This window comes from Carettochelys insculpta, chromosome 1 (genome assembly GCF_033958435.1).
Source record: "Carettochelys insculpta isolate YL-2023 chromosome 1, ASM3395843v1, whole genome shotgun sequence".
Lineage (NCBI taxonomy): Eukaryota > Metazoa > Chordata > Testudines > Carettochelyidae > Carettochelys > Carettochelys insculpta.
In genome coordinates, this window is record NC_134137.1 from 221,699,866 (window position 1) to 221,725,492 (window position 25,627).

The 25,627-nt window shown below is 47.2% G+C and overlaps 1 protein-coding gene across 1 annotated transcript; it reads left to right on the forward strand.

The window, feature by feature from the left end:
• The first annotated feature begins 1,555 nt into the window (after positions 1-1,555).
• On the forward strand, positions 1,556-25,421 carry ILDR1 (immunoglobulin like domain containing receptor 1). The gene is made up of 8 exons (XM_074983553.1): positions 1,556-1,671; positions 7,069-7,239; positions 9,112-9,261; positions 10,503-10,622; positions 10,780-10,926; positions 16,276-16,407; positions 18,323-19,143; positions 20,465-25,421. Exons 1-8 carry the CDS (start codon positions 1,623-1,625, stop codon positions 20,504-20,506), a joined length of 1,632 nt encoding a protein of 543 aa, XP_074839654.1. The 5' UTR covers positions 1,556-1,622; the 3' UTR covers positions 20,507-25,421.
• The last annotated feature ends 206 nt before the right edge of the window (positions 25,422-25,627 follow it).

Sequence of the window (25,627 nt, forward strand, 5' to 3'; positions counted from 1 at the left end):
TGATCTGTATCACAGTCAGCACTATGATAGCTGTGTGTCAGAAGGCCGTTTTTGAGGTTATTACGCCTAGTGATGACGACGTCTAGTTGATGCCAGTGCTTCGAGCGTGGGTGTCTCCTCAATACTCTGTGCTGTGGCTTCGTTTGGAAGAATGTGTTTGTGATGCACAGATTGTGGTACGTGCACAGTTCAAGGAGACGCTGTCCATTGTCATTCATTTTTCCCACACCGAAGTGTCCTAAGCAGGAAGGCCATGAGGCCCAATCAGCTCCAACTCTTGCATTGAAGTCACCCAAGATGTACAGTTGTTCACGAGCAGGTATTTGCGCTACAGCAGCACTAAGGATGTCATAGAACTCGTCTTTTACTTCTGGTGTGGCGTACAGGGTTGGAGCATAAGCGCCGATCAGGTGGACGATCAGGTGGATTTGCCTCCAGAAGGAAGAAATGCAAGCATAGCAACTTCATGGTTCATGGGGAAGAAACAATATTAGTTCTAGGATGTGTTTGTAGTTCAGTTAGAAAAAGGAGGCATCTGTGCCAGTCAGGAGAGGAACGACTCTAAGGTTTGTCTGTCAGGCAGGGAGAGAGGAGGAAGTTTCATAGGAGAAGTAGAAGCAGTAGCTTTGAACCTAGTAAATTCAGTACTACAGTGCTACCCTACTCCTGAAATTTTGTAAACAGGTTGCCTATGCGGGACTTTTCTCTATGCCTCAGTTATGTGAAATAATGATAGTATAATATTTCCCTTTATCACAAAGTTGTAGTGAGGAGGCAATAATATTAATGATACATACAGATACTATTAGTGGTAGAGAATACACAGCTATCTTAGATAGCTAAGATAGATGTTCAGTGCCCCTCCTTCCCCCCACAAAGTGCCTTTGTTTGTTTGCTGTGTGCAATTGTTTCCCTCCCGATTTGTAGTTTTGAGAAAATGGGGAAACAAATTCAAGATTCCCTCAGCTACACATTGGTAACAAAGCCAGGGAAATGGGGTTTCTCCCCTGAGAAGCATGAAATCTGGAGAGAGACCATGTTAAAAAACATCCCAAGCACTACTGTAAACAGCTACGTTTTAGGCTGGGATCTGAGATGATTGTATTCGTTTACACAGACACTCCAGTGTTTGTTAAAGAAGGCTGCAACCCAGGAACACACGCTGAAACTGGTCTTTATTTCCAGCAGCGCCTGCGCTTCTCTGTGTTGTAACTCAGCCCTACTTTGCGAGTATGGATGGGGCAGCATTTGCTTGGTGGACTAGTTAAAGGATCTGTGAGAGGGAAAAGTCTGCTCCGGTTAGCAGGCAGGGTGACTCCGGTTTGTTTGTGAGGGCAGGCAGGTGCAGGAAGAGGGACAGGGCGAGGAGGAGGGGTTTTACCAGTGGGCGGGGAGGGATCGGCACCTGCAGGACAAGCTGATGGCAGCAGCGTCTAGAGGAAGGGAAAGTAACAGGCGCAGCAGGTGGAGGAGGGAGGGCGCGGCAGAGGGGCGGAGGAGGAAGGAGGCACAGGTGGCTGTGCGGGAGCGGGCTGGGGTTGGGAGCGAGGCGGAGCGCTGGGCTGGCCGGGGCTGTCACGGTGACCCTCGGGGGAAGGCTCCAGACAGCAGAAGGCGGTGCCATGGCCTGGCGGTGGCTGCAGGGGCTGATCCTTACCTGGCTGCCCCTAGGTGAGTGGGGCACGGGGGGCGCTGCTCCGTGAGAGCCGCGGCCGCGCAGGGACACCATACAAAGGGGCTGCGCCTTGCCCTTTCCCCGCCTCCTGCCACGGAGGGCCTGGGGAGGGGGCGGTGGTTCGTCAGCTGAGCGGAGGGTTCGATTTTTTCCTGCTCCTCCCCCTGCGGCCCGGGCTTGGCCTCTGGCTCCTCCCTTTCCAGGAGCAGTTGGGGGGGGGCTTCTCCCTGGGGGGCCCTGCTTGGTGGGCTTCCCCCCAAGCCCCAGCAGGGCACCCACAGGGGCGGGAAGGGAGAAGAAGATGCTGGTGCTCTGTGGCTAACCTGGGTGCTGTGCCATCCGCATGTCCCTTGCAAGCAGGCAGCAGCCTTGTCCCTAAAGCCCCGTGGGAGTCGCAGGAAGGGGTTGATTTTTCCTGGGCGATAGGGATAGTGGAGCTGGGCTGCTCTACTGCCTCTCTTGTGGTTTCACAGAGTGTTACAGTGCTGTAAAGAGAGCCAGAGGGGCATTTCCCCCGGAAAAGGGCCTTCAGATCCCTTCCTGTCTTGACCCTGGTTGCAGGTGTCTGAATGTATCAATTGCAGCATTCTTGGTAGACTGCTGGTCACTGGGTGAACCAAAGATCCTGTATTTGTAGAGAGCAAGGTACGTGAGTGGTGGGGCTCTTTGTCTCATCTCAGACAGATGCTGCTACCTGATGTTCCAGCTATAACTTCCTTATGGTCAACACAGGTTAGACCCCAGTAAAATGCCTTGCAGTGGGTCAGTCTGGAGGTGATGAAGCATGGATTGCTAGGATTAGGTCTGTTGCTGAGAGGAAGAGGCTGTTTCCTAGCCAGCCAAAGATGAGAGAAAACATTATGTCTAATGACAGTTACTATTTTGCAAGTCATAGCAGTAACGACCATTCCCATAACAATCTCAGTTAGCTTTCCTCCAAGTGCTGCTTTCATTCTAATAAAGGTAGAACCTCCTAAATCCTTTCTTGTTGTTCCTCCCAAAACTAGCACTCTCTGGTCCAGCAGGAGGACAGATGCTGCTGGATCAGAGAGCCCGAGCAGCTGGTAGCATCAGCCTCCGCCACCCAGCTGGGTGCAGTATGGGACTGGGACCAGAGCCTGGCCACCCCCTGGGGCAGCTGAGTGAGGAGCCCAGTTGAGGGGGGTGTCGAGGCAGGGTGCCTGATGTGGGCTTGGGCCCCAGGCAAGGGACCTCCACTGACCTGGCAAATTCTCTTGTTCAGGACTAGTCAGGTCCCAACTATGCCAGACCAGGGAAGTGCAATCAGTAGTGGGGCACCAAGGTAATGGCATTGTCTGTCTGCTGCTGCGGAGAAGGAAACATAGCGGTGGGTAGCATCTTGCAGTCTCCTGGATGGCTTGGCAAAGGTGTTGGACAGAAGCAGAGAAGAGATCAGGTCTTTGGGAAGAGAGGGTATTCATTGTGACCATGCCAAACTATCTGCATGCCTGCGAAGGGGAGGGGAGCAGGCATAGTGGGCAGTTGCCTCAGGGTCTGGTGATTCAAAAGGGCCCAGGCCTTCCAGCCCCAAGCCCTTTAAATTGCCCTGCAGCACTATATGGCACTCGCCGGGTAGCTCTTGGGGCGGGTAGGACTCCAGGTGGCGCTGAGGGCTAGCTACCCCAGCTTCACGGCTTCCACTGGGAGCACGGAGCCAGCTCCCACAGCTCCACACACACACATAAGCACACTTTGTTCAGGGGCCCAGCAAGTCTGTCGGCTCCCCTGCCTGTCTGAAAGGAATGAATGAAGCCTTCTTAGGGTTTATAACACACTGGCACTCACTCAAATATGGTTCAAGTTGTTCAGGGGTGTGCAAGTTCCTCCTCCCCCACCTGCTGTCCCCAAGTGACGTAAGTTACTCTGATTTCAAGGGTGGGTGTGGACAGTGCTATGTTGGCAGGGGGAAGCTCTCATGCCAGCATAGTTATCACTATTCAGAGAGGTGGAGTAACTGCGCTGACAGGAGCATTCTCTCCCATCAACATAGTGATTTTAAAGGGCTCTGGGCCGTTGCCACACTACTACAGCGCTGGTCAGAACCCTGGGCCATTTAAATCACCCCTGTCCAGCAGCTTCTGTGGGCTGAATGTAGGAAGCACTGCGTGGTCTGGGTGGCGCTGAAAGCTGGCTGGCCCTACCCCCCCTCCTTCCGGGGGGGACTGAAACCCAGTTCTGCCCCTCATTGCCCAAGGCCTGGCAAAATCTGTTGCCAGCCATGGGTGCAGCTACACTGGTACAGCTGTGCCACTCTAGCAATTCTAGTGTAGGCCAGACTATCAACTCCTGCAGGTGAACTAGCGGTATCCTGTCACTGACTTACTTGACTTAGAATCATAGAACAATAGAGCTGGAAGAGACCTAAAAAAGCCATCGAGTCGAGCCCCCTGCTCTACGCAGGACCAAACCCATCAGATCAGCCCCGCCAGACTTAAACCCTTGTACTTCAGGTGGAGCGCAGGTCATCTACAAGTCTTCTCCACTTCACTCTCTTTTGGGACAAAACTTCTAGCTGACCTCAGGAGCACCCCAGTTGTTGTCCTTCAGTCTCAGTAGATCTTCTCCACATTGTCTGAGGTCTTCCTCTTTTGCGTCTAATTGTGTTGAAGTCAGCCAGTACCTCTATCAGCATTAGCATGTACATTTCAGTTCTTGCTTTCTCCTTGCCGTATCCAGGTTTGAAGCCTGACTGGGACTGATATACACTTTTCATAGAGATCAGATGCTGCTGGAAGTGGTGTGACATTAACTCCCCAGTAACCTGAGCTTGGATGGAAAGTTAGAAACTGAGGAGTTACCCTACAAGTTCATTTATTCCCATTAGTGATCGAAAGTATCACATGTAGTAGGGTGACATGACAGTTTCCCCGCTTGGATGCAGATGCTGAACAACTAATCAGAAGTAGTGCCATGTGTTCTTTATATGATTTCACCAGCCAACAAGGGCAGTGCCCTTTTGCCAATTAATATGGAATCAGAGGCTTTAGTGTCCCAAAACTTATCTGGGATTCAGTTTGCCGCTCTCTTTCACACATCAAAGAGAGACAGCAAGTACAGTACCCTATTCACGGGTCTATGAAGCAAGGGATTCTTTATCTCAGTGTTTCCCAAATTGTGTTCCGTGGAACCCCAGGGTTCTGCAAAATGAAAATAAGGGTTCCATGAGAAAATTCCATTACAATAACATTTTACGATTTAAAAAAATTTAAGTATTTATGAATTTTATTAAAAACAATTTTCACTTGTGTTTGTCACAGTGAGTGTCCCTGTGTAATGCCAGCTTAGCCAGGGAGTGGGGACGATGATGTCACTATTTGGCACTGTGCAAGCAGTCAGTCAGTGGTGCGATCACCTGTTATATACCACCCTAAATCCCTGTACTCACTCTATTAAATCAAATGTGTTTTTTTTTGTTTTTGTTAGTCTAAATGTTGCTCTCATGACCTTGTTTAGCATTTGTTTATTATTACCTTTATTCGTTGTCTACTTTTTCAGCTCCATATATGACTGTTATTAAAGGTATGGCAAAATTCTTTTGTGTTTTAAAAGGGTTCCACGGCCAAACAAAATTGAGAAACAATGCTTTATCTAATTCTGCAACTGACAGGTTGTGTAAGCTGTGGGTGAATTAGCCTACTGTTTCAGAAGTGCAGAGCATCTGGAAATCCAATGTATTTCCATGGGAACTTCTTTCATCTTTCAGAACCAGGCTGCTTACCTTTGTGCTTCTGTTTCCCCTCTGTAAAGTGGAGGTGACAACAATGATCCATCTTTGTAAAGAGCTTCAGGGTCCACAGATAAAATGCACTATGTGAATTCTAGATATTATTTTATTCCTGCCTGTGAAACACTGTTAGAGATCATTTATAGGAATGAGATGCTGTGTTGTATGTCCCTGCATGTATGAAATATGTTCCTGTTCCCTCCGAGGGTCTAATCAGCTCAAGATTTTGTCTGCAGCAATGAGTTTCTTGCCAAAAGGAACGGGAGGTGGGTCAGCCTTGCCATAGTTTATCCTGTGTGAGCTACTCCCACCTTCAGCCATGCTTGTATTGGGTTATCTAAGGGTGCTGGTAATATCTTTGTTCTTTTGTGTTTATCTTATTTACCCTTGATAAGGGAATGCTGGAGTGTGACTGAGCTAATGTATTGTTAATTGAAAGCTTTAAAATTTACTCAGTAGATATAGTTGTTTGGGACATAAAATGCCACAGGCTGGTAAGGATTAGCTATATAGAGGAAATAATACAGTGAGGAAAGTCAAAAAAAAAAAAAACCTACTAAAACAAGTGGTGTGACTTGTGAGCAGATATGTGATCTGCCTTTATCAACTTCCCTATTACAGCAGAGTATGGAAGTATCATTGTTTTATTTCACAGTTTGATGCCAGATATTATTGTGGTAAATAGCTTGGAATGCATAAAAGTGATGCTTATATAAACGTGTAAAACCACAGATACTGTGTTCGTTAAGATAATAGATCTAAGGGCATGTCTACCTGATAAAATTAAGTTGACCTAACTTACGTCAGCCTATAGTAACCACAGTAATTACATCTGTTGTGCATGTCTACACTTTGTTCCTTGTGTTGGTGGTGCACATCCTCACCAGAAGCGGTCGCATCAATTAGACTGTCAGTGTGAGGCATTGTGGGACAGTTCCTCAAAGCCAGTAAAACAGTGTCTACACTGACTCTGCATTGACCTAGCTACATTGACTTTGATTCTATATCTCTTGTGGAGGTGAAGTTAAGTCAGCAGAGTGGGGCAGTTACATTGGTGGGAGCCAGATTTAAGTGTAGACTCTTCTATAATTAGGCCAACGTAAGCTGTCTTGCAGTGACGTAGCTGTAGTGTAGACCAGGCCAAGGAGCTCCGACACATGCTCCAGGGTGGAGTATGGAGACTGGACTAGATGACCTCTCAAAGTCTTTTCTAGCCCTACGTTTTTATGATTACCATGCTGGCTCCGGAGGACATTTTCTTCTCTAGGGATAACAATGCATAGAAATACATGATCGGAAGCATACTGCATTCTTTGAAGCAGCTGCTACTGGCTATTGTCTGTGATAGAAACCAGACTAGACAGACAGATGTGTGTACTGTGGGTGGACTGGGAACTGGAACTCCTGAGTTCTAATCCTGGTTTTGCTACTGACTCCGTGTAACTTGGGGTAGGTTTTCCTACATGTAAATGGCTATGATAATACTCCCTGAGGGGTTATGAGCCTTCCCCTAGTGTGGTGCTTGTGAAGGGCTGGGGTGAAAGTTTGCTTCAGGAGGGCAACGTGGCGGTGCTGCTATTGACAAATGGCAGCTCTTACGTGACCCCCCATTCCCACTGGCTGTTGCCTCTTATGTTCTCTCCTGCAGGCTCTCTCTCCCTGCTGGTGATAGTGCAGGATATTGAGCGATACACCACCTTATTTGCCTCAGTGATCCTCAGATGCGACTACAGCACTTCAGCGCAGCTACAGGACGTAGTGGTGACATGGCGCTTCAAATCCTTCTGCAAGGACCCCATCTTCGACTACTATTCTGCCTGTGAGTGCTGCGCATCTCCTACATGGGCCTTCTACAATGGGGAGGGAGGCTCCCCTGGGGTGGCTAAGCTTTGCTGCCCACAAACCGAACAGAAGCATGTCATTTCCTGCAGGCGCTGGGCTGGGGGATTTATTTATGACAGGAATTGTCACTGAGGGAGTGAAAGCTTGAGGGTTCCACTTCAGTGGACATTCTGGCCAAGAGTAGGCATTATGAATGTCATTGGTGTGCATGGAACCCAGACCTCTGCCTTTGTTTGGCTAGAAGTAATGGCCCCATGGGCAGCATCAGTGAGCAGCAAGCAGATGTTATAGCTGAGTTCTCCTGCCACCTCCAAGGGGTCAGGAATGAAGGCCTGCATGGTTACAACTGGCCGGCAGTGACAAGACATTATAATTTAAGGGGATTGGAGGAAATGGAGTAAACGCCTACTTCTGGGAGGCATGAGTCATAGCATGCTAGTGCCAGTGGTAGACTCTCTCTTGATCAGGTATCTTGTGTGTGGCTCTTTGGACTGACTTTAGGGACCCAGAGAACCTTTCACATCCATCCTCCTTCTCCTCCACGCTCTGTAATTAAGCCCCTATAGGTTAAGTGACACTGGCAGCTGCCAGGGGCAAAAATGGAGAGGGGCCCATACCTGGGAGAGGTGGGGCCAAGAGCAGAAGGGGCGGGGGCAAGGGCAGTAATCCCTCAGTGCTGCCTGGACTGTAGCGCTGCCCCCCACCTCTACTCCCTTACAGCCACGTGCAGCCGGAGCAATGCTACCATGGCCTTTCAAAGGAGCCCAGAACTCTAGTTGCTTGAGCTCCAGGCCTCTTTGCAAGCCCAGGCCCCGGGGCAACTGCCTCCTTTACCCCCACCCCCACTGTCAGCGGGCCTGAAAGAGGGATAAGGTTGGTCAGTGTCCGTATGATTTACTTCTCTTTCATATTGTCTTGCCAAGTCTTACCTCCCCACATACCTGGAGGTTGAGGATTATGATGCTGCTAGCTTGTTCTGGGGAATAAATCACATTGCCCCTCATCCTCCAATAACTCCGCTAGATCCCCTGTCCCTCTCCAGTCCATTAGTGCCTACAGCATGCTAGGTTCTGTCCACGTACACAGAAGGCCCGAGTCCTTTCCCAGTTCACAAGAACGGCAACATCCAGAAGGTGGAGCAGAAAAGAGACCAGTCCACCTCGGGGCTCTGTTTAAGAAACAAATATTTTTTTAAAAAATTGAGATTTGTTCTACTCGGTCACTGGGCTGCTGCACGTCTCTGGTCACCTCCTGGTTCCTCTAGTCTGCACATTGAGAATGTAGCCACTGCAGAGGAGAAGGCTCTTGTTCCAGCAGTGGTGAGGATGGCAGGGAAGGGCAGAAAGGAGGTCAGTTTGCAAAGTCTGTCTTCCTCACTGATTTTTCATTTCCATCACTTTCTAACTCTGTAAGAGATGTTGTCCTCCCTGTTTTGCCTTATGCTTTGTACTAAAGACTATGTAGAGAGCAAAGGGTATGTGCTCGCATAATCAATCACATTCAGATACAGGTCGTACCTCTCTGGTCCAGCAACATCCACAGTCTGACCAGAAAGCCCTGGCAGGAGAGGTTGCTATCCGCCGTGGGTGGAGCTGGTACAGAGGGCTGGCAGAGCATGGGGCAGCAGAGGTCACAGCAGTGGGGCCTGGAGGCTGGGAATGGGAGCCCAGCGGGAAGGCTGGTGCCCCTAGCCCCCAGCCCACAGGCCTCATCTCCCGTGGTCTGGCAAACTCCCTTGCCAATAAGGGACCCCCTGCCTTTTCTGAGGTGATAGCATTTGGGGTTTCAGATCAGTTATTGACTCAAATCCCTGCTGCTGTCTAAGTTGTGTTCAATGGCTCGTTTGTAGCATACCAGGCTGGGTTAGCACTTGGCCAGGACCCATCCAATGACTGTAATGACAACCAGCGGGAGGTGCGCATCGTCATTCAGAGACGTGGCCAGAATGAGCCTGTGCTAGGCGTGGATTACCGGCAGCGCAAGATCACCATCCAGAACCGTGAGTGACCACCAGTGGGAGGAGAAGGGTAGCTATTGGATTCATGCTCTAACGTGCTGCCTGCCCTCAATTCATGAAATATGAACCTTGTCAACTCTGTCTGTGACTCACAGACCCCCTGAGTGAGACCCGCAGCCAGACTGGGGCTAAATGACGCCACTAGAGAATGTTTATTTGCAGCTCCACAAGCTAAAGCTGAGATAAGGACACTTGGACTTCATGCTCTCTCACAAGCTAGCACTGCAGGGGTTAGAAAAGAATTCTGCACCCATGTGTGTCCAGTGGACAGGTGCACTCTATGGAGTTCACTTTCCCCTGATGCAAGGTAATAGTTAGACTTGCATTACTAGCCCTGATAGAATGGTGTGGTATGGTCAGAAGGAGGGGAACCAGACTTAACGCATCAGCATCTGATGTGGTGTGGACAGGAGGCATGATATTGACCTCAGATATGATAAATCCTAGGGATATTTTTCTTATTTTACAAGAACATGTGTGGATGTCGTCCTCTCGGAAAATAATAGTGACTACTAGTTAGGAGTGAAAGAAGTGAAAGATTATGAAATGCGAGCTTGGGAAGAGAGAGGGGTATGTACAGTGTAAAGGTTTCATAACTTTGCAGTAGACTTTATGATGTACCGCAGGGGTGCACAAAGTGGGGGGGCGGCAGGCCCGCCAGGGGGCATAAAATTTCATAAGGGGGGTGCAGCAAGATCAGCAGCTGGGGCTCAGGCTCATCCAGCTCATTAAAGATGTTGAAATAGGTTTCTGTTTTTGTAATGTGTATTCACATTTATACCGATTAATGAAGTTTTTACTTTCTACAGACTTATTTTCTTACACGTGCTGAAAGGGGTTTGGTTTTCTTTTCCTTTTTTTTTTTAATATGAACATAACCAACATTTCCATCAGTTTGGATTACAGTAGACAGATAGGGGGCCCTGCTAATTGCAGGGATGAAAAATGGGGCCCAAAGTAAAACGTTTACACGCTTCTGATGCAGTGTACTGTTTGTAAGTAAGACTACCCTCTAGTGGCTAAGGCCACAAAAGAGGTAATGGACCAGCTGCAGCAATTGACTAAGGTAGTGCTGTATCATTTGCAGATGAAGAGCTGGGTTTCTGACTCCCCAAGAGAGGAAGAGGAGCTGTGGGCAGCAGCGCAGGAACTCATTATTCTAGGGTCTGGGCAGGGCCACTCTCGGAATGCCCTCTGCTCACTGCATGTCTTTTCCTCTCTAGGGGCAGATCTTGTGATCAATGAGGTGATGTGGTGGGACCACGGAGTTTACTACTGTGCTGTGGAGGCTCCAGGAGACACTACAGGTGACCCAGACAAAGAAGTTAAGCTCATCGTTCTGCGTAAGTGCCAGCGCTTTGTTCTTCCACCCACCTGTAGATCTCTCCTGCCATTCTCTCTTGCCTGGAATGCCTGGGGAAGGAGCTTGGTGTCTACCTGCGGCAGCAGCAGCCCGCACTTGGGGTCCCTCTTAATTCCTCTCTCCTCCTCCCCCTTTAGATTGGCTCACGGTGATCTTCATCGTCCTTGGCGCGCTCCTCCTCCTCATACTGATAGGGGTATGCTGGTGCCAGTGCTGTCCCCAGCACTGCTGCTGCCATGTTCGCTGTGCCTGCTGCCCAGCCCGCTGCTGCTGCAATGAGGAAGGTGAGGCAAAAATGGGCGCGTATATCCCGCACATTACGGCTCTCGCAGATGTGGAATATGTCTCGCTTCGCAGGGCTTTCTTGTAGTGAGCTAGCCTGTGGTGTTTCTCTGGCTCATGTTACCTCAGAACAACATTTCTGAGATACATGGTTCCCATCCCATCTCATCCCTCCTCCTTTGTCCCAGCTCCAGAAGGAGCAACATCTACCTCATACCTCTTTCCTCCTCCTGCCCCTGACCCCATTTTCCTCACATGGCTCGTTCAGCATCGCTTCTTCCCTCTCCCATGGCAGTTCTTGCAACCCAGCAGCTGAGGTAGGCCAGGAACAGCCTTGTCCCAGGAGTCACAATGTAGACCCTCCCCTACCACCAATCCCTTTGTAATTTCCAACAAATGTAAATGCCATGTGCTTGTATGTCACTATGGCTAGGCCTAAACTGCTAAAGTTCACAATTAGGGCCAGGTTATCCCCCGCTGTGCTTTGGACAAACAGATACATCTGGCCCAGTGCAGAAGGGAGACGCTGGGGTGAGAGCTGTGTCTTTGGAGAGCAGGCCCTCATAGTATAGTCGGGGAAGTCAGGTCCACCCTATGGCAATGGCTCTTGTCTTACAGAGCTAGATCTCGGTTCCGGCTCTGGGCATTACAAACAGGTATATGGGGTTGCTGCAGCACTTAGGTTTGGCCTGGCTGGAGCTACAGCAAGTGGCCAGGGCGCTGGAACAATTTGTATAGGGGAGGTGCTGAGAGCCATTGAAACAAACTCTAAACCCTGGATATAATGGAAGCACTACAAGCCAGGGGTTCAGCAGCATCCCTAGTTCTACCACTCACGTGGAAGTCAACTTCTTTGGTTGTTCCTCCTTTTTTTTTTTTTTTTTCTGATTGCTTGATTACAATGTGTGGCCTTTTCCAGTCTTCTCCATTCGTCTGCACTTTTCCCTCAGAAGCATGCTGGGGTGTGTGGGTAGAAACCCTCCAAGCAATTCTTCCTTTTGTGCTGCTTTTCAGAGCTCCTTATAGCTGCACCACTGCTCCCTCACGCAATTCCTTTTGGTTTTCCATTTTGAGCATCTAGAAAGCTACTGGTCTCCTCCCAAAGCAAACAGACTAGGATATTAGAGGCATCTCAAATAAAGTTCTGGGGATAGCACAACCATTATATCGAAAAACTGGGACTATCCCAGTACAACCAGATCAACAACTTTTTAGACACAATTCCTTGCACACATGGATGGCATCTTTGTTCACTTGCGCCACTAGAGGGCAGCCCACACCATCGGAAGCAAAAAATGTTGTGCCCGATGTCTCCGTAGTGGTTCAGGACCTGGGGTTTGAACCTCTTTTAGGGTATGTCAACAGCATACAACAATGGCAGTGATGTACAGGGCACCCATGGCTACATGCTGCAGTGTAAAACAGGCTGTGTGCACACTGTGGTGGTGTCAGCAAAAGGCATGGCAGAGGGGAGGCAATGGGGAACTGCATCTCTACTGTAGCAGCTTTTCCCTGTGTCAGGAAAGGCTCCTACAGTGGGATAGTACGTTGCTGGAAGTCCCAGTTCGGGCGGGGGGCACTGCTTGGGTATGTAGAGAGTGTTATGGGGTGCAGAACCATAGGGTTCAGACATGTCTCGCTCTACTCTCCTAAGCAGTACCTTACCAATTACACTGCTGTTTATACCCATGCTATGGGAGCATGCACCACGCATACCTTACACACCACCATATACGGTGTGCAGTGCAGACACGCCAAAATCAAAGATTCAGTATGGGTAACAAAACCAGAGGAGTTTATTTTCAAAAGGACTGTAATAGAGGCCCAACTTAAATGTATACTCCCAATTAAAAAATACAGGGAAGAGACCCAAAAAAGAGCCACCATGGCTTCACAGCTATGTAAAAGAAGCAGTGAGAGATAAAAAGTCATCTTTGAAAAAGTGGAAGTCGAGTCCTACTGAGGAAAATAGAAAGGAGCATAAACCACGTCAAATTAAGGGTAAAAATGTAATAAGAAAAGCCAAAAAGGAGTTTGAAAAACAGCTAGCCAAAAACTCAAAGCAATAACAAAATGTTTTTAAGTTCATCAGAAGCCTGTTAAACAACCAGTGGACCCCCAGACAAAAGGGGGACTCAGAGATAAGGTCACTGCAGAGGATGTTAGGAAGATTACCAAGCCTGAGCCATTTGTCCTTTGTAGGTGACAAATCTGAGGAATTGTCCAAGCTTGAGGTGTCACTAGAGGAGGTTTTGGAATAGGTTGATAAACTTACCAGAAACAAGTCTCTGTGACCAGATAACATTCATCCAAGAGTTCTGAAAGAACTCGGATGTGAAATTGAGGAACTGTTAACTGTGATTTGTAACCTTTCAATCAGCTTCTGGAACCAGTGACTGGAAGATAACGAACGTAACGCCAATATTTAAAAAGGGCTCTAGAACCAATCCTGGCAATTATAAGCCAATAAGTTTAACATCAGTACTGGGCAAATTTAGTTGAAACCATTTTAAGAATAAAAATGTCAGACACAAAGAACATAATTTGTTAGGCAAAAGTCAACGTGGTTTCTGTAAAGGGAAATCATGTCTTACTAATCTACCAGAGTTCTTTGAAGGGGTCAACAAACATGGAAAAGGGGTATCCAGTAGATATAGTGTACTTGAATTTCCAGAAAGCCTTTGACAGGGTCCCTCACCAAAGACTCTTACATAAATTAAGTTGTCATGGGATAAGGGGGAAGATCCTTTCATGGATTGAGAATTGGTTAAAAGACAGGAAACAAATGGTAGGACTAAATGGTAAATTTTCAGAATGGAGAGGAGTAACTAGTGGTGTTCCCCAAGGGTCAATCCTACGACCAATCCTATTCAACTTATTCATAAATGTTCTAGAGAAAGCGATAAACTGTGCGGTGGCAAAGTTTGCTGGTGATACTAGACTGCTCAAGATAACTGATACCAAAGCAGACACTGAGGAACTGCAAAAAGATCTCACAAAACTAAGTGACTGAGCAACAAAATGGCAAATGAAATTTTAATGTGGACAAATATAAGGTAATACACACTGGGAAAAACAACCCCAGCTATACATACAATATGATGGGGGCTAATTTAGCTACAACTACTCAGGAAAGAGATCTTGGAGTCATTGTGGAAATTTCTCTGAAAACATCCACGCAGTGCACACCGGCAGTCAAAAAAACAAACAGGATGTGAGAAATCATTAAAAAAGGGATAGAGAATAAGATGGAGAATATCTTATTGCCCTTATATAAAATCATGATACGCCCACATCTTGAATACTGCGTACAGATGTGGTCACCTTATCTCAAAAAAGATATAATGGCATTAGAAAAGGTTCAGAAAAGGGCAATTAAAATGTTCAGGGGTTTGGCTCCCATATGAAGAGAGAGATTAGAGACTACGACTTTTCAGTCTAGAAAAGAGGAGATTAAAGGGGAATATGATAGAGGTATATAAAATTGAATGGTGTGGAGAAAGTGAAAAAAGAAAAAAATATGTAGTTGTTCCCATAGTATAAGAACCAGGGCACACCAAGTGAAATTAATGGGCAGCAGGTTCAAAGCAAATAAAAGGAAATTCTTCACACAGCTCCGTCAACCTGTGGAACTCCTTGTCAGAGGAGGCTGTGAAGGCTAAGTATTTAACAGGGTTTTAGAAAGCTAGATAAGTTCATGGTGGTTAGATGTGTTAATGGCTGTTAGCCAGGATGGGTAAGGAATGGTGTCCCTCGCCTCCCTTTGTCAGAGACTGGAGATGGATGGTAGGAGAGAGATCATTACCTGTTTGGTTCACTTTCTCTGGGGCACCTGGCATTAGCTGCTTACCCCGTCAACCAGCAGGTCCTAAGCAGAGCAGGGAATAGAATCTAGGTCTCTTGAGTCCCAGGCCAGTGCTCTGTTAGACTGCACTGCTCTGAGGAGAAACCAGAGTATCAGGATTACAACTGTGTGGTTACCAACTTCCTATCCTGTTGCTTATACCACATGAAACTGATCTGAGCTGGGGTGGGTGGATGGGTGTGTGTCTGTGTGTATGCGCGTGTGATGGCTGTGTGAACTGTAGGAAAAGAGAGGTGTGTGGTCTGAGAATCCACCACCACACGAAGAGCAAATGGGTGTTTTTGCTCCAGGTGGTTTGCTAGACTAAGGAAAACAGCAATGAGAGAACAAATAGAACATCTCCATTGTTTGTTTAGCATCGACAACGCAGTGTGTGTGGCACAAAATGTGAAATGAAGCTAGTCCCTATCCCAGAGAGCTTCTCTGCTCTATGCAGGCGAGGATGGAGAAGGCACAATTCGTTCTTGGGTGCAGACTCAGTTCATATGGGTGTCCCTAGAATAAGTGAATCTTCAGGGAACAGGGAGTGTGTGGTGGTTGGCAAACAGATATGGGAGGAGCATTCCACATATAGAAGGCAGTGTGGAGTGGGAGATGGTGCAAAGGATTTTGAGACAGTGGAGCACGGGAGTTGGAGTCGGGAGTAGGAAGGGAAGTGCGGTGAGAGGCAAAATACCAGTGGAGCAGACCAGACCCAGGTTTGCGGCACTTTAATGGTGAGGACAAAAAAGTTCTAACTGGGGAGAGGAGAAAGTTGACATTTGGGATGACGTGGTCAAACTGGTGAGCAAAGAAAGACAACTTTAGCAGCTGTCTAGTGCATTGATTGAAAAGGTACAATGATATAGGTGTTGTGAGAGAAGGAGGTTAGAGTAATCCAGACAGGAGCTGGACAGAGCACGGTAGAGCACTTTAGCTCTGCAGACAGCAAAACTGATGGCTTTTGAGATGCACTGTGGAAGAGGAAAGAGCTAGAGTTAGACAGTCTGCATGGATGGTGCGAAAGAGAGCAAGGAGTCTACTAGGGCTCCCCGTCATCATGCCATCAGTAATGATGGGGAATGGAAGTGCTAGAGAGGGATTAACAGGAAGAAGGAAGTAGAATGCCTGTCAATGTGCAAATCTCCATGTTGAACTGTTTCACACCCCTGTCCCTAGTGAAAAAGCACTACGTAGCAGAACCGTACCTCACAATGGAACTCTCTCCCAGCTGCCTTCAGTGGTTGAGTACCTTAGCAGAATTTCTCTGTTTCCATTTCTACAAACAGTCCTAGACCTCCTCTTTCTATCCTGGGTCATTCTCATTATCCTGAAATCGCGCTGGCTCTGTTTCAGCTTTGCCCCAAGGTTGATCTCCTGTAAGTCTCTGTTACTCACACCCACATGCTGCCAGGTACCAACCAAAACTTGTATCAAGAGGAATAGGCAGGCAGTGCCTCGGCAAAGGTGCTTTAACTGTGTCTTTTTTTTTTTTTTTTTTGCCTAGTCCTGGAACGACATCGGCTCATGAAGCAGGCTCGGACACTTATGCCTTGGATGACACACCACCCATTTTACATGGGAGGTGACAGGAACTCCCAGCACTCTTCTTACCAACTGAACCCATTGCTGCAAAAAGGTGAGCTCTTTAGTGTCCATGCAGGAGAATAAGGTCAACGCTTGAGTCTGGTAATTCCTTTGGGTCTAGCAAAACTTGGCTGTGGTCCCTCAGCCAGAGTGGTGACGAGATATTCCTACCATGACTCTGTTATGTTGTACCTTGGGCTGGGATAAGAATGAATCCAGTCTCTCTGCCCTGGAGAGGGCGCTACAGGGGTTATGCTGTTTAAAGCCAACTCCTTATGCTATGTCTACACTACTACATTTTGTCACCTAAAAACTGCCTTTTGGTGACAAATCAGCAAGGGTGTATACACTGCAATGTGACTTTTGTCAGGAAAAGTACCCGAATTTCAGGGAAAAAAACATTCACCCCTTGTGAGAGACTTTTTTTTTCTTTTTCCCTCCCTTTATTGTTGACAGAGAGCCAGTGGAAGCTGTTGCTTCTTTTGTCAACAGAACTGGCATCTTCCAGTATCCCAGAATGCCTACCCTGATGGCTCTCCTCAGTGTTCTAATCTCTGCTGCCCTGCAGGCATGCACCCCTTACCACTCAAAGTCCACGGAAGGATCTGACATCTGAGTGAGCTCCTCAGTTTTGGAAACCAAAGAACAAACCATTGGAGTGCCCCTGTTCTGCACTGTACTAGGAACCCAGTGACGGGCAGGCTGCTGGTGCAGGGGGATGGGAATAGGCTGCTGTGTTACTTTGACATTCCACAGGACACTCACGGAGCTGCTCATGGTGCTGCTCCCAGCAGCTGAAGAGGCTGTGGGAGAACTTAGAGGGAATTCCAGCCTGTACAGGGATTAGCTCTGCCTCCCACAATACTGCACTGTGGGATACAGACCCACAATGCATTGCTCACACTGTCAATGATGGTGTCCCCAATGTGGATGTGTTCTGTCAACAGTCTGTTTTGTTGACTTTTGGCTGTCAAGATAAGTTTTGTCAACAAAACTTGGTAGTGTCGCATACCCTCAGTGAAAACTGATACAAAACAAGTGGAAGGCAATTATGCTGCTGTACCAGTGTGTTTAAATGACTGAGGATAAATGGTCCTTAATACTACTGTCCTGTTTAACAAAGAAACAAGAGGGGAATCATGTTGAGCTTAATTCTTCAAAGTAATTGGTTCCTTCCAGTAACTTAAGGAGAAGATTAAAAGAATGTTGAAGTTGTACAGAAATGAAGAGTAGCAAAAGCAGCAAGGGTTACTTATGGGAAACTCTAAAAAGCAACCACTGGAAAATAGGGAAATACACTGTGATGTTTTTCCTAACAGCTTTAACTCTGCCCTGGTTTGCCCTCAGCCTGAAACAAGTTTTGTAATACTTCTTCTCACTACCATCCAGCTGCACCCCAGACATCTTCAGATTAGCTCTTGTGATTTCAGTACATATTCTAAATTTAATTTATGCTTCTTGCTAGATGATCTCCTTTTCGATGACCACTTACAGCTAACTGTCCATAGATGGAAAAACTTAGAGGGAGCACTGGTCACCAGCATGAATCGATTCCAGCTTCACAAAGTTTTGCATGTGAATTTACATTTGGGTTTTGACAAAGTTGACAAAGAAATCATTGTCCCAACCATACAGAATGGTTCTTTTTCAAGCAGATACACTAGAAGAATTCCCCCTGAACTGGCATCTCTGGTTTGAGAGATGACCCTGTGACTTATCACTTCTCAGTTCCCCAGAACACTCCAGCCAATTTCTAGCTTGGCTTTAGTCCTTGTTACATGTGGTGTGGGGCTTGAGTGGCTTTGCAGGGACCCCTTTACCTAGCAGGCAGAGAGGAGAGAATGGATCTGATAGCTTGGCTGGGCTCCTTTTTGATTCAGGGGAGCCAGTTGGCTCATTAGCTGAGACAGGGATGTCTCCTCATAGCTTCCTCCTGACTGCTGCTTTCTCTTGTCCTTTATCTTTAGATGTATCTCTGCAGAGCAGCCTCCCACTGATGCATTCACAAGGCCAGCTAGCCCCCCAGAACCATGTCCTGGACTATTTGGAGTCTGAGATGCAAAACCTCAACCCAGCCCAGCCCCTGGTACCCTCCCACCACTTTGGGGCCAGCAAGCATCCCAGCGTGCTCTCCTCCCTGAGCTCAGAGATTGTGGAGCGCAGGGTAATCCAGCTGCCTCCTATCACGGAGCTCATCCCATCCTCTCAGAGGAGCAGTAACCTGTCAGAGCTACAACGAGTTGGCCGTCCTGCAGGTCCCCGGGGCTTCACAAGAGAGGATGAGAGAGAGGACAGGCGACGACACCAGCCTTTGGATAGGGATTCTTACTCCAGCTTTGATCGGGAATCCTGGGACAGGGGACGAGATCAGAGGCAGGGGGATGGCAGCTATGAGGGCAGGCACCGAAATTCCAGGCGGGATGTATCATCCATGCACCGGCCGGACAGTAGTAGGTATGGCGGCGTCTCCTACCCTGAGGAGACCCGCGAGCCCTCGGACCGCCACTTCGACCCGAGGCAGCTGCCTTTGGAGAGGCAAAAATACCAACGCCCTGGCAGAAGGAGCAGCCGTTCACAGCAGCGGGGACGCCGGCGTCGCAGCTATTCTCCTCCATCCCGGCGAGACTCATGGAGCTCGGCAGAGGAGCATGAACGCTTCCAGGGGAACTACCGGCCACACCACCGTCGCTCCCCGGGCTGCCGAGAAGACAAGCCACCCAGTTACCGCTCACTGGAACTCACCCCAGACAAGGGCAACAAACACAGAGGCAGTGTGGGACAGCACTCGGTGAGTCAGTTCCTCGGTGCTCTCTCAGCTGGGAATGATTAGCCCATCTGCACGTGGGGAAGAAAGGGTAGCAGTTGAGTGCTGGAGTCTGAGGGAGGTCAAGGTGGGGTTTGGCTGTAAAGTGGAAGTGCTGTATTCTTGGTTGGGTGGGGGAGGGGCTGAATTCTCCCCTCACGTGCACACAGCACGGTTACTGTGTACCGGGGCAGGAGAGGTATCGGATTGTTCCCCAGCACATGGCCTAGGGAAAGGGCAGCTGTCATCTCAGGGCTCAGGCTTTTTTACTTTGACTTTATTCCATTTTTTAAAAAATGTCAAATGGCATGTTATGTCTCTATGTCTCTGCTACTTAAGAAAATTAATGCTTAGAATTTTGTAAGGAGCAGTACCAAAGTATACTTTGATTTATTATGGCAGGGATGTGCAGCTCCTTTGGCGGGAGAGCATGAAATTTCATAAGGGAGGCACAGCATGGTCACCTGCTGGGTCTCAGGCTCATCCATCTCATTAAAAATACTGAAATATGTTACTGGTTTTATGTGTGTATATTTACACTTATATACCAATTAATCAAGTTTTTACATTCTACAGACTTATCTTCTTACCTGTGCCGAAAGGGTGTTTTTTTTTTCCAGGTGAACATAAGTGAAATTTCTGTCAGTTTGGATTACGTTAAACAGGTTATCAGGGAGAGGGGGACAGGCTGATAATTGTGGGAACAAACAGTGGAGCCTGACATAAAAAGTTTGATCCCCTCTGTACTATGGCCAAAACAGTCAGACTCAGATGCCTAAATCCATGATTAGGTTCCTTAAAATAGCGGCCTGATTTTTCAGAAGTGTTGAGCAGTTAGTGCCAATTCTGATATGGAGACCTGGACTAAGAACAGAACTCACTTCACACTGGACAGGGATTAGACAAGATCAAGCTAGGGCTGTATTTGAACTGGTGGAGTAGAGACAAAAGGCTTCAGATCACATTTCCAGCCTCTGAGTTATGCAGCCTGCTCCCTATATCCCTAACTTTTTTTTTTAGATGCTCCAATTTTAGGGCATGTTAGGAAATAAGTGACCTCCAACTCTCTCCAGTAGAGAATCATAACTCAGAGGGCTCTTGTTAAAAGGGTTATGGCCCATAGCAGTATGATATTCCCCTCCTCTTGTCTTCGAGTGACAAAGATGGGTTTCTCTGAGGGAAACTCACATCCAGTCCTAATGCTGTACCTGGTACGAAGGGCCTTGCCGCTTTGCTACAGAGGGGGTAGGGAGACAGGCTATCTGTGCTACTCCCACACAGCTGATTCTGTCTTTTTCTCCTGCAGGAAAAAGGAAGTTCCCATAGTGGAAGAAGCATGGTCATTTAGCGCAGTGGAAGGAGTGAAATTCTCAGTGGCTGGGCTTTGCCCTCCCAGTATGTAATTTAAGGGTGGCTCCTTCTGGCTGACCAGGAGACCAACAACAACTGGATTAAGTAAAATGTAGTAGCGACCAATGAGGAATCTGTGCTCAGGAGTCCGGGAGATCAGTGGCTTTACAGCATAGTCTGAAAACCTTGTTATTCTTTCCTTACCCCGGAGTCTTGGATTTCAAATAGATCATGGTTGTTTTCAGACGTGGTCCCTTTATGGACAGCTCAGCTTCTGGTGACACTGAACAAACAGCGGGTCCTCCCTCTCTCTGAATCTGAATATCTGCAAGTGTTCTGCACGTGGCTGTAAGGTTCAGCCCCAAAAGTTAGAGTGCTTGCTGTGATTGACAAGTGGTTGTTTCCACTACACTATCACCCCTGGAAAATCCTGGCCAACCTGCCCTTTCCCCAATATCTCACGTGCTCTGCTTTACTCCGTGGCCCTTGTCCTCCTGAGGTGCACGTACGATTGAAAAGGGCTCTAGGAAACATGTCTTATCCCCTGATTTGCTATTGCTCTCTTAACGTGACTGTTAGGGAGCTGATCTTTACCCTGAACATTGCAGTTTTCCTAAACTTGCTGCTTATCACATCTGTGGTCTGGGTAGTATTGGATCAAGTGCCTGCCTACAAATTACGTTGTAACTACAGGGAAAGAGAAAGAGACCTTTGGAAACCAGTCGCAATAGGCGAAGTAGTGAGGTTTTTGTTTTTTTTTTCCTTGGATGGGTTGCAAGAGAAGAGACAAAATAATCCTTTTTTCTGGATGCTGTGATCAGAGGTCTCTGATTTTTCTGGTAAAGCTGCTTTCTAAAGACACTCCATGAAGTGCTGATGGTAGGGCACAGCTCTTAGTGTAGAGCTCTGGGAATGCCTTGTGTGTTTTGTAATTCTCAACACCTAAAGGTTAATCAAAAACCTATTCTTTATTCATCCAGTCCATTTCTCAGTTGGTGCAGGACTGCTGTCTGAGGGCATTTAAAATTATCAGTGGAGTGCCTGCTATTTCCTTTTGAAAACTAGTTTATAGAAGTGACTTTTGAAAATGACCCTTTCTTGCACGCTTGTGAGGAATCACCTTCTTTAATTCATATCAGTAAAGGGCTTTTTCTCCTTCCCCGGGGCTGTGAATATGCCAGGTAAATCAACTCGTGGCTAGCACTGGTGCAAGTATCAATGGAGTGGGGTTGCCACATAGGAAATGTTCTTTGTGCTCAGTTTCCCCCTCCCCCCTTTGCTCAAGTCATGGCAGCAGTGTTTTCTCTGGATGTCCTGTCCCACAGGTCCCCGCAGGGCTGCTTGAAACAGGGACTGCTAGTGGATTCTGACGGGCTATTTGGGAAGCTGGGGCCACTGCGGAAGAAGTCAAACTCTATTCCCTTGGAACTCATGCTATTTCTTACCTCTTCTCTTCAGGTTGATATCAAGGGTGAACATCCAGATCCCTCTTATTGTTCTGTAAGTGGTGCTTTTTTTCCCCCCACTCCATTGTCCTGAAAGGGTTGGAGACCAAGGCCAACAGCTGATGGAACATATTATGTAACAGCCACCATCTTGGCCAGCACAGCAGGGACTGAAACAGGGGCCATTAGAGCTAAGAGCTTGCAATCAAGACCCACCCAGTAAAACAGGAGATTATAACAAACTCACCTTTTCTCTGGACTGGGGTGTAATGCGCGTGGACTACTGAATCACAGGTGGCCTATATCTCAAGTAGCTGGCTCCGTACAGAACTTAGGAATGATGTGCCCAGGTCTAGTGCTCCTTTTGGTTCTGTTGCGCAGCCACACATCTGTGTAACCAAGTTCATCTTAAGATTGCTGACGGACACCACAGAAGCAGCCCCATGATATGTTGAAGACGATTTTTCTGTATTTCCATTGCTGCCATATCCGGAGCAGCTCACAATCAGAACACAAAGATGAGGGTTCCATTCCCCATGGAAAACAGAGGGACAATTGCTCTGTGGAATCTGGCTATCTCGGCTGGAGCTATCGGCAGTTTTATTTAAAGAGGAGATTTTAACGCTGTGGTGGTGGGACTTAGATAATTCTGATGATTTTAGTGACGTTTTCTCTGTGTATAGCTGGCTTATGATTTATGTTAGTTATGGAGAGCCGATGGACAACTGAAGTGAAATAACAGCATTGTTGCCCATCTTCCAACATCAGTATCCCTTTCTGAGGGTATGTCTACACTTAATTCACTACAGCTGGAGCATGTGACTTTGCCACTGTCCACACTGCAGTGCTATGCCTGGTATAGCAACAGGAAGGGTTCTCCCATTGGCATAGGGTAATCCACTTCCCCAAGAAGCAATGAATAGGCCAACAGAAGTGGTCTTCTGCCAACCTAGTGCTGTCTGTGTGGCAGGTTAGGTCAGCACACCTGTGTCTCAGAGGTATGGGTTTTTCACACAAGCCCTGGCAATCAGCATTGCCCCTCTGCTGAGCTGAAGCAGGTGTCTTGGCAGGGTGCTGCAAAAGTTTCTATGGTGGTGGTGCTGAGAGCCATTGAACCAAAATATAAGCTGTGTATACGACGGGAACCATTTCAAGCCAGGGATTGTTGCTACATCCCCACTTCCAACATATGTGTATCTGGTCAGAGCCGCTGATTTCCCCAGGAGGAGAAATCAGTAATATGGATCATGGGTATGTTCAGTGTAACTTGCTTTTGCTACCACCACTCTGCTTCTGAAATGAGATGATCATAGTGCACATAGGACAACTTCTTCTTCCCACTCTCTCAACCAAGACCAGTGCCTAGGTCTCCAGTAGCAATTATGTCCCGAAGACATATTCTAATCAGAGCCCAAGGCAGGCAGTGGATTCCTGCATTTTTTGCACAGATGCTGCTACCCAAAGTCTTGTATAGGTACCTGACACAGTACGGTATGTCTTCCCAAGAGCCAAAATTCGTTTGCATGCTGAAGTCTCGCCAATACTGAAAAGTTGCACCTGGCATAAGTACTGAAAAATCCAGCCCCCTGGGAGACACAGCTAAGATGACCTCTAACCTTTGCTGCAGACAGCTATGCCAACAGAAGAGTTCTATTGATTTAGCTCTTCCCTCCTGGAAGAGGTGAATTACCTAGATGTGAGCGATGGGAGAACTCCTATTGTAGTACACTAAAGAGTTACAGTGATGCAGCTGGGTTGCTGTAGCATTATAAGCGTAGACATAGCCTGGGAGCAAGAACTTGAAGGTTATGCATAACAGTGCTATTTGATGATGCCTGCCAGAATGGTATGACTGTATTAATTACCCAGCTTGGTGCTTTTGGCCTGACACCCAGGAAGTGATCTTTCTTCTTGTCTTCCCCCACCAGCTCTGTAGTAAGCTGAAGAAATTATTTGTGGCTAGTTTGTGAATTTCGTTATGACAGCGGTTGGGCCCCTGCTGTTCATTTTTCACGAACATTCATGTGAGCTAAATTCTGCTTGTATGAATGATTTTTAGGAAAACTAATTTCAAGCCTGTAGCTGAAAAATTTAATTTTGTGATTAAATTGTGGACAGTAGCCGTTTAGATTATCTAATCAAGTACCGGCAATTTTATTATGTGGTTTAGATAATGAAACATGCAGCTCAAATATTAAATACTCATACTAACACAAAATGGTTTCAGAGAAGGCCACAGACTGCAGTTTGTTTGCACAAAAGTTTCAAATAATTACAAAGAGGAAGCAAATCCGTAAGTCAATGAACTTGCGTACAGATGGCGAACTGTGGATTTGTTGCACAGTTAAAGGAATATCCCTTGCATACAAGAAGCAATTTCCTGTATCAGTAGAGATTACATGGGTACAAAGTGTTCGTGTTATAAGGAGGCATCTCAAACTGCAAGTTCTCCTGGTCTGTAGGGCAGGCAGAGACTGATTCAGACAGCTGCTTTCCACTCGTTGCTGTAGATCGATGAATGGAATAAAATCTTCCATTCTAACTGAACAGGAATGGAGCCATATGCCCAGGGGTCTTATCCATTTAGGCTGTGACTAGATTTCTGAGAACTGTTGGCAAAAGATGCGCCAACTGCACACGGCATTTGCATATCTCTTGCCGACGGTACCATCAGGAGAGGCTTTCCCAACATTTAGCCCATCCACATGGGGCCCAACGTCAGGAAAACCCCCTCTGCTGAGACTTCCCTTCTTCCTCATGGAACAAGGAAGACAGGGATATTGGCAGAACGCTGCTGACAAGGCAGACTTCTGTCAAGACACCTCTGATCTCCTGACAGAAGCCTGCAGTTAGACATAGCTCTTGTCACTGCAGTAGGTAGGCACCCTCCCAGGAGTGGAAGTTGAAGGGCTGCTTTTGGGTAATCACTGACTGGTCTGAACAATTGCATAGAATGTTGGCAGTCACGCAACCTGTGACAGAGTGTGCAACAAGACCCAGGAACAATCTTTGAGCTTGTCTTCACTGCAGAGTTAACCTGAATTCACTCGCCTTGAGTGAGAGTGGTTGCACAGAGAAGTAACTCTCAAGCAGTGCGCAGAGTATGCATTATTAGACCCAGTATTGGCAGCATTTGAACTTCTGCCCACACACATCCTCCCTCTTCCCCTCACAGGCCAAATAACTTGAGTTTAAAGCACAAGTTAACCTAACCTAGAGATTTTGACATGGGCGTGGGAGTCAAGTTATGGGCAGCAGTCAAGTTACCTTGACCTGGTGGAGTGAAGACAAGCCCTTTTGTTGTTCTGCATCTTGTTTAATCCCTTTAGTGTGCCTTGTACTATTTTTCTACCTGTCATTCTGTTATGTCAGTGAGACCATGAAAATTGCCAGGCAGTGACTGATATTTATTTGTATGTTTTAGTTTTTTGATTGTCAAATGTGTCATTTAAAATAAATGAGAACTTCTAGCCATTTATCTGTAGTCCGTCCTTATTTCTTAGGTCAGGACATGTAATCGATTTCTTATAGCAGAAGAATGGGAACAGGAGATCACCGTTCCACAACTAACCTTAGCATTAGATCTGGTTGGAACATGTTGTCCCCTATTGTTCCCCTGGAAAACTTTGACTTTTTGTCAAAATCAGGAAAAATTGAGGTGTTGGCCAAAATGT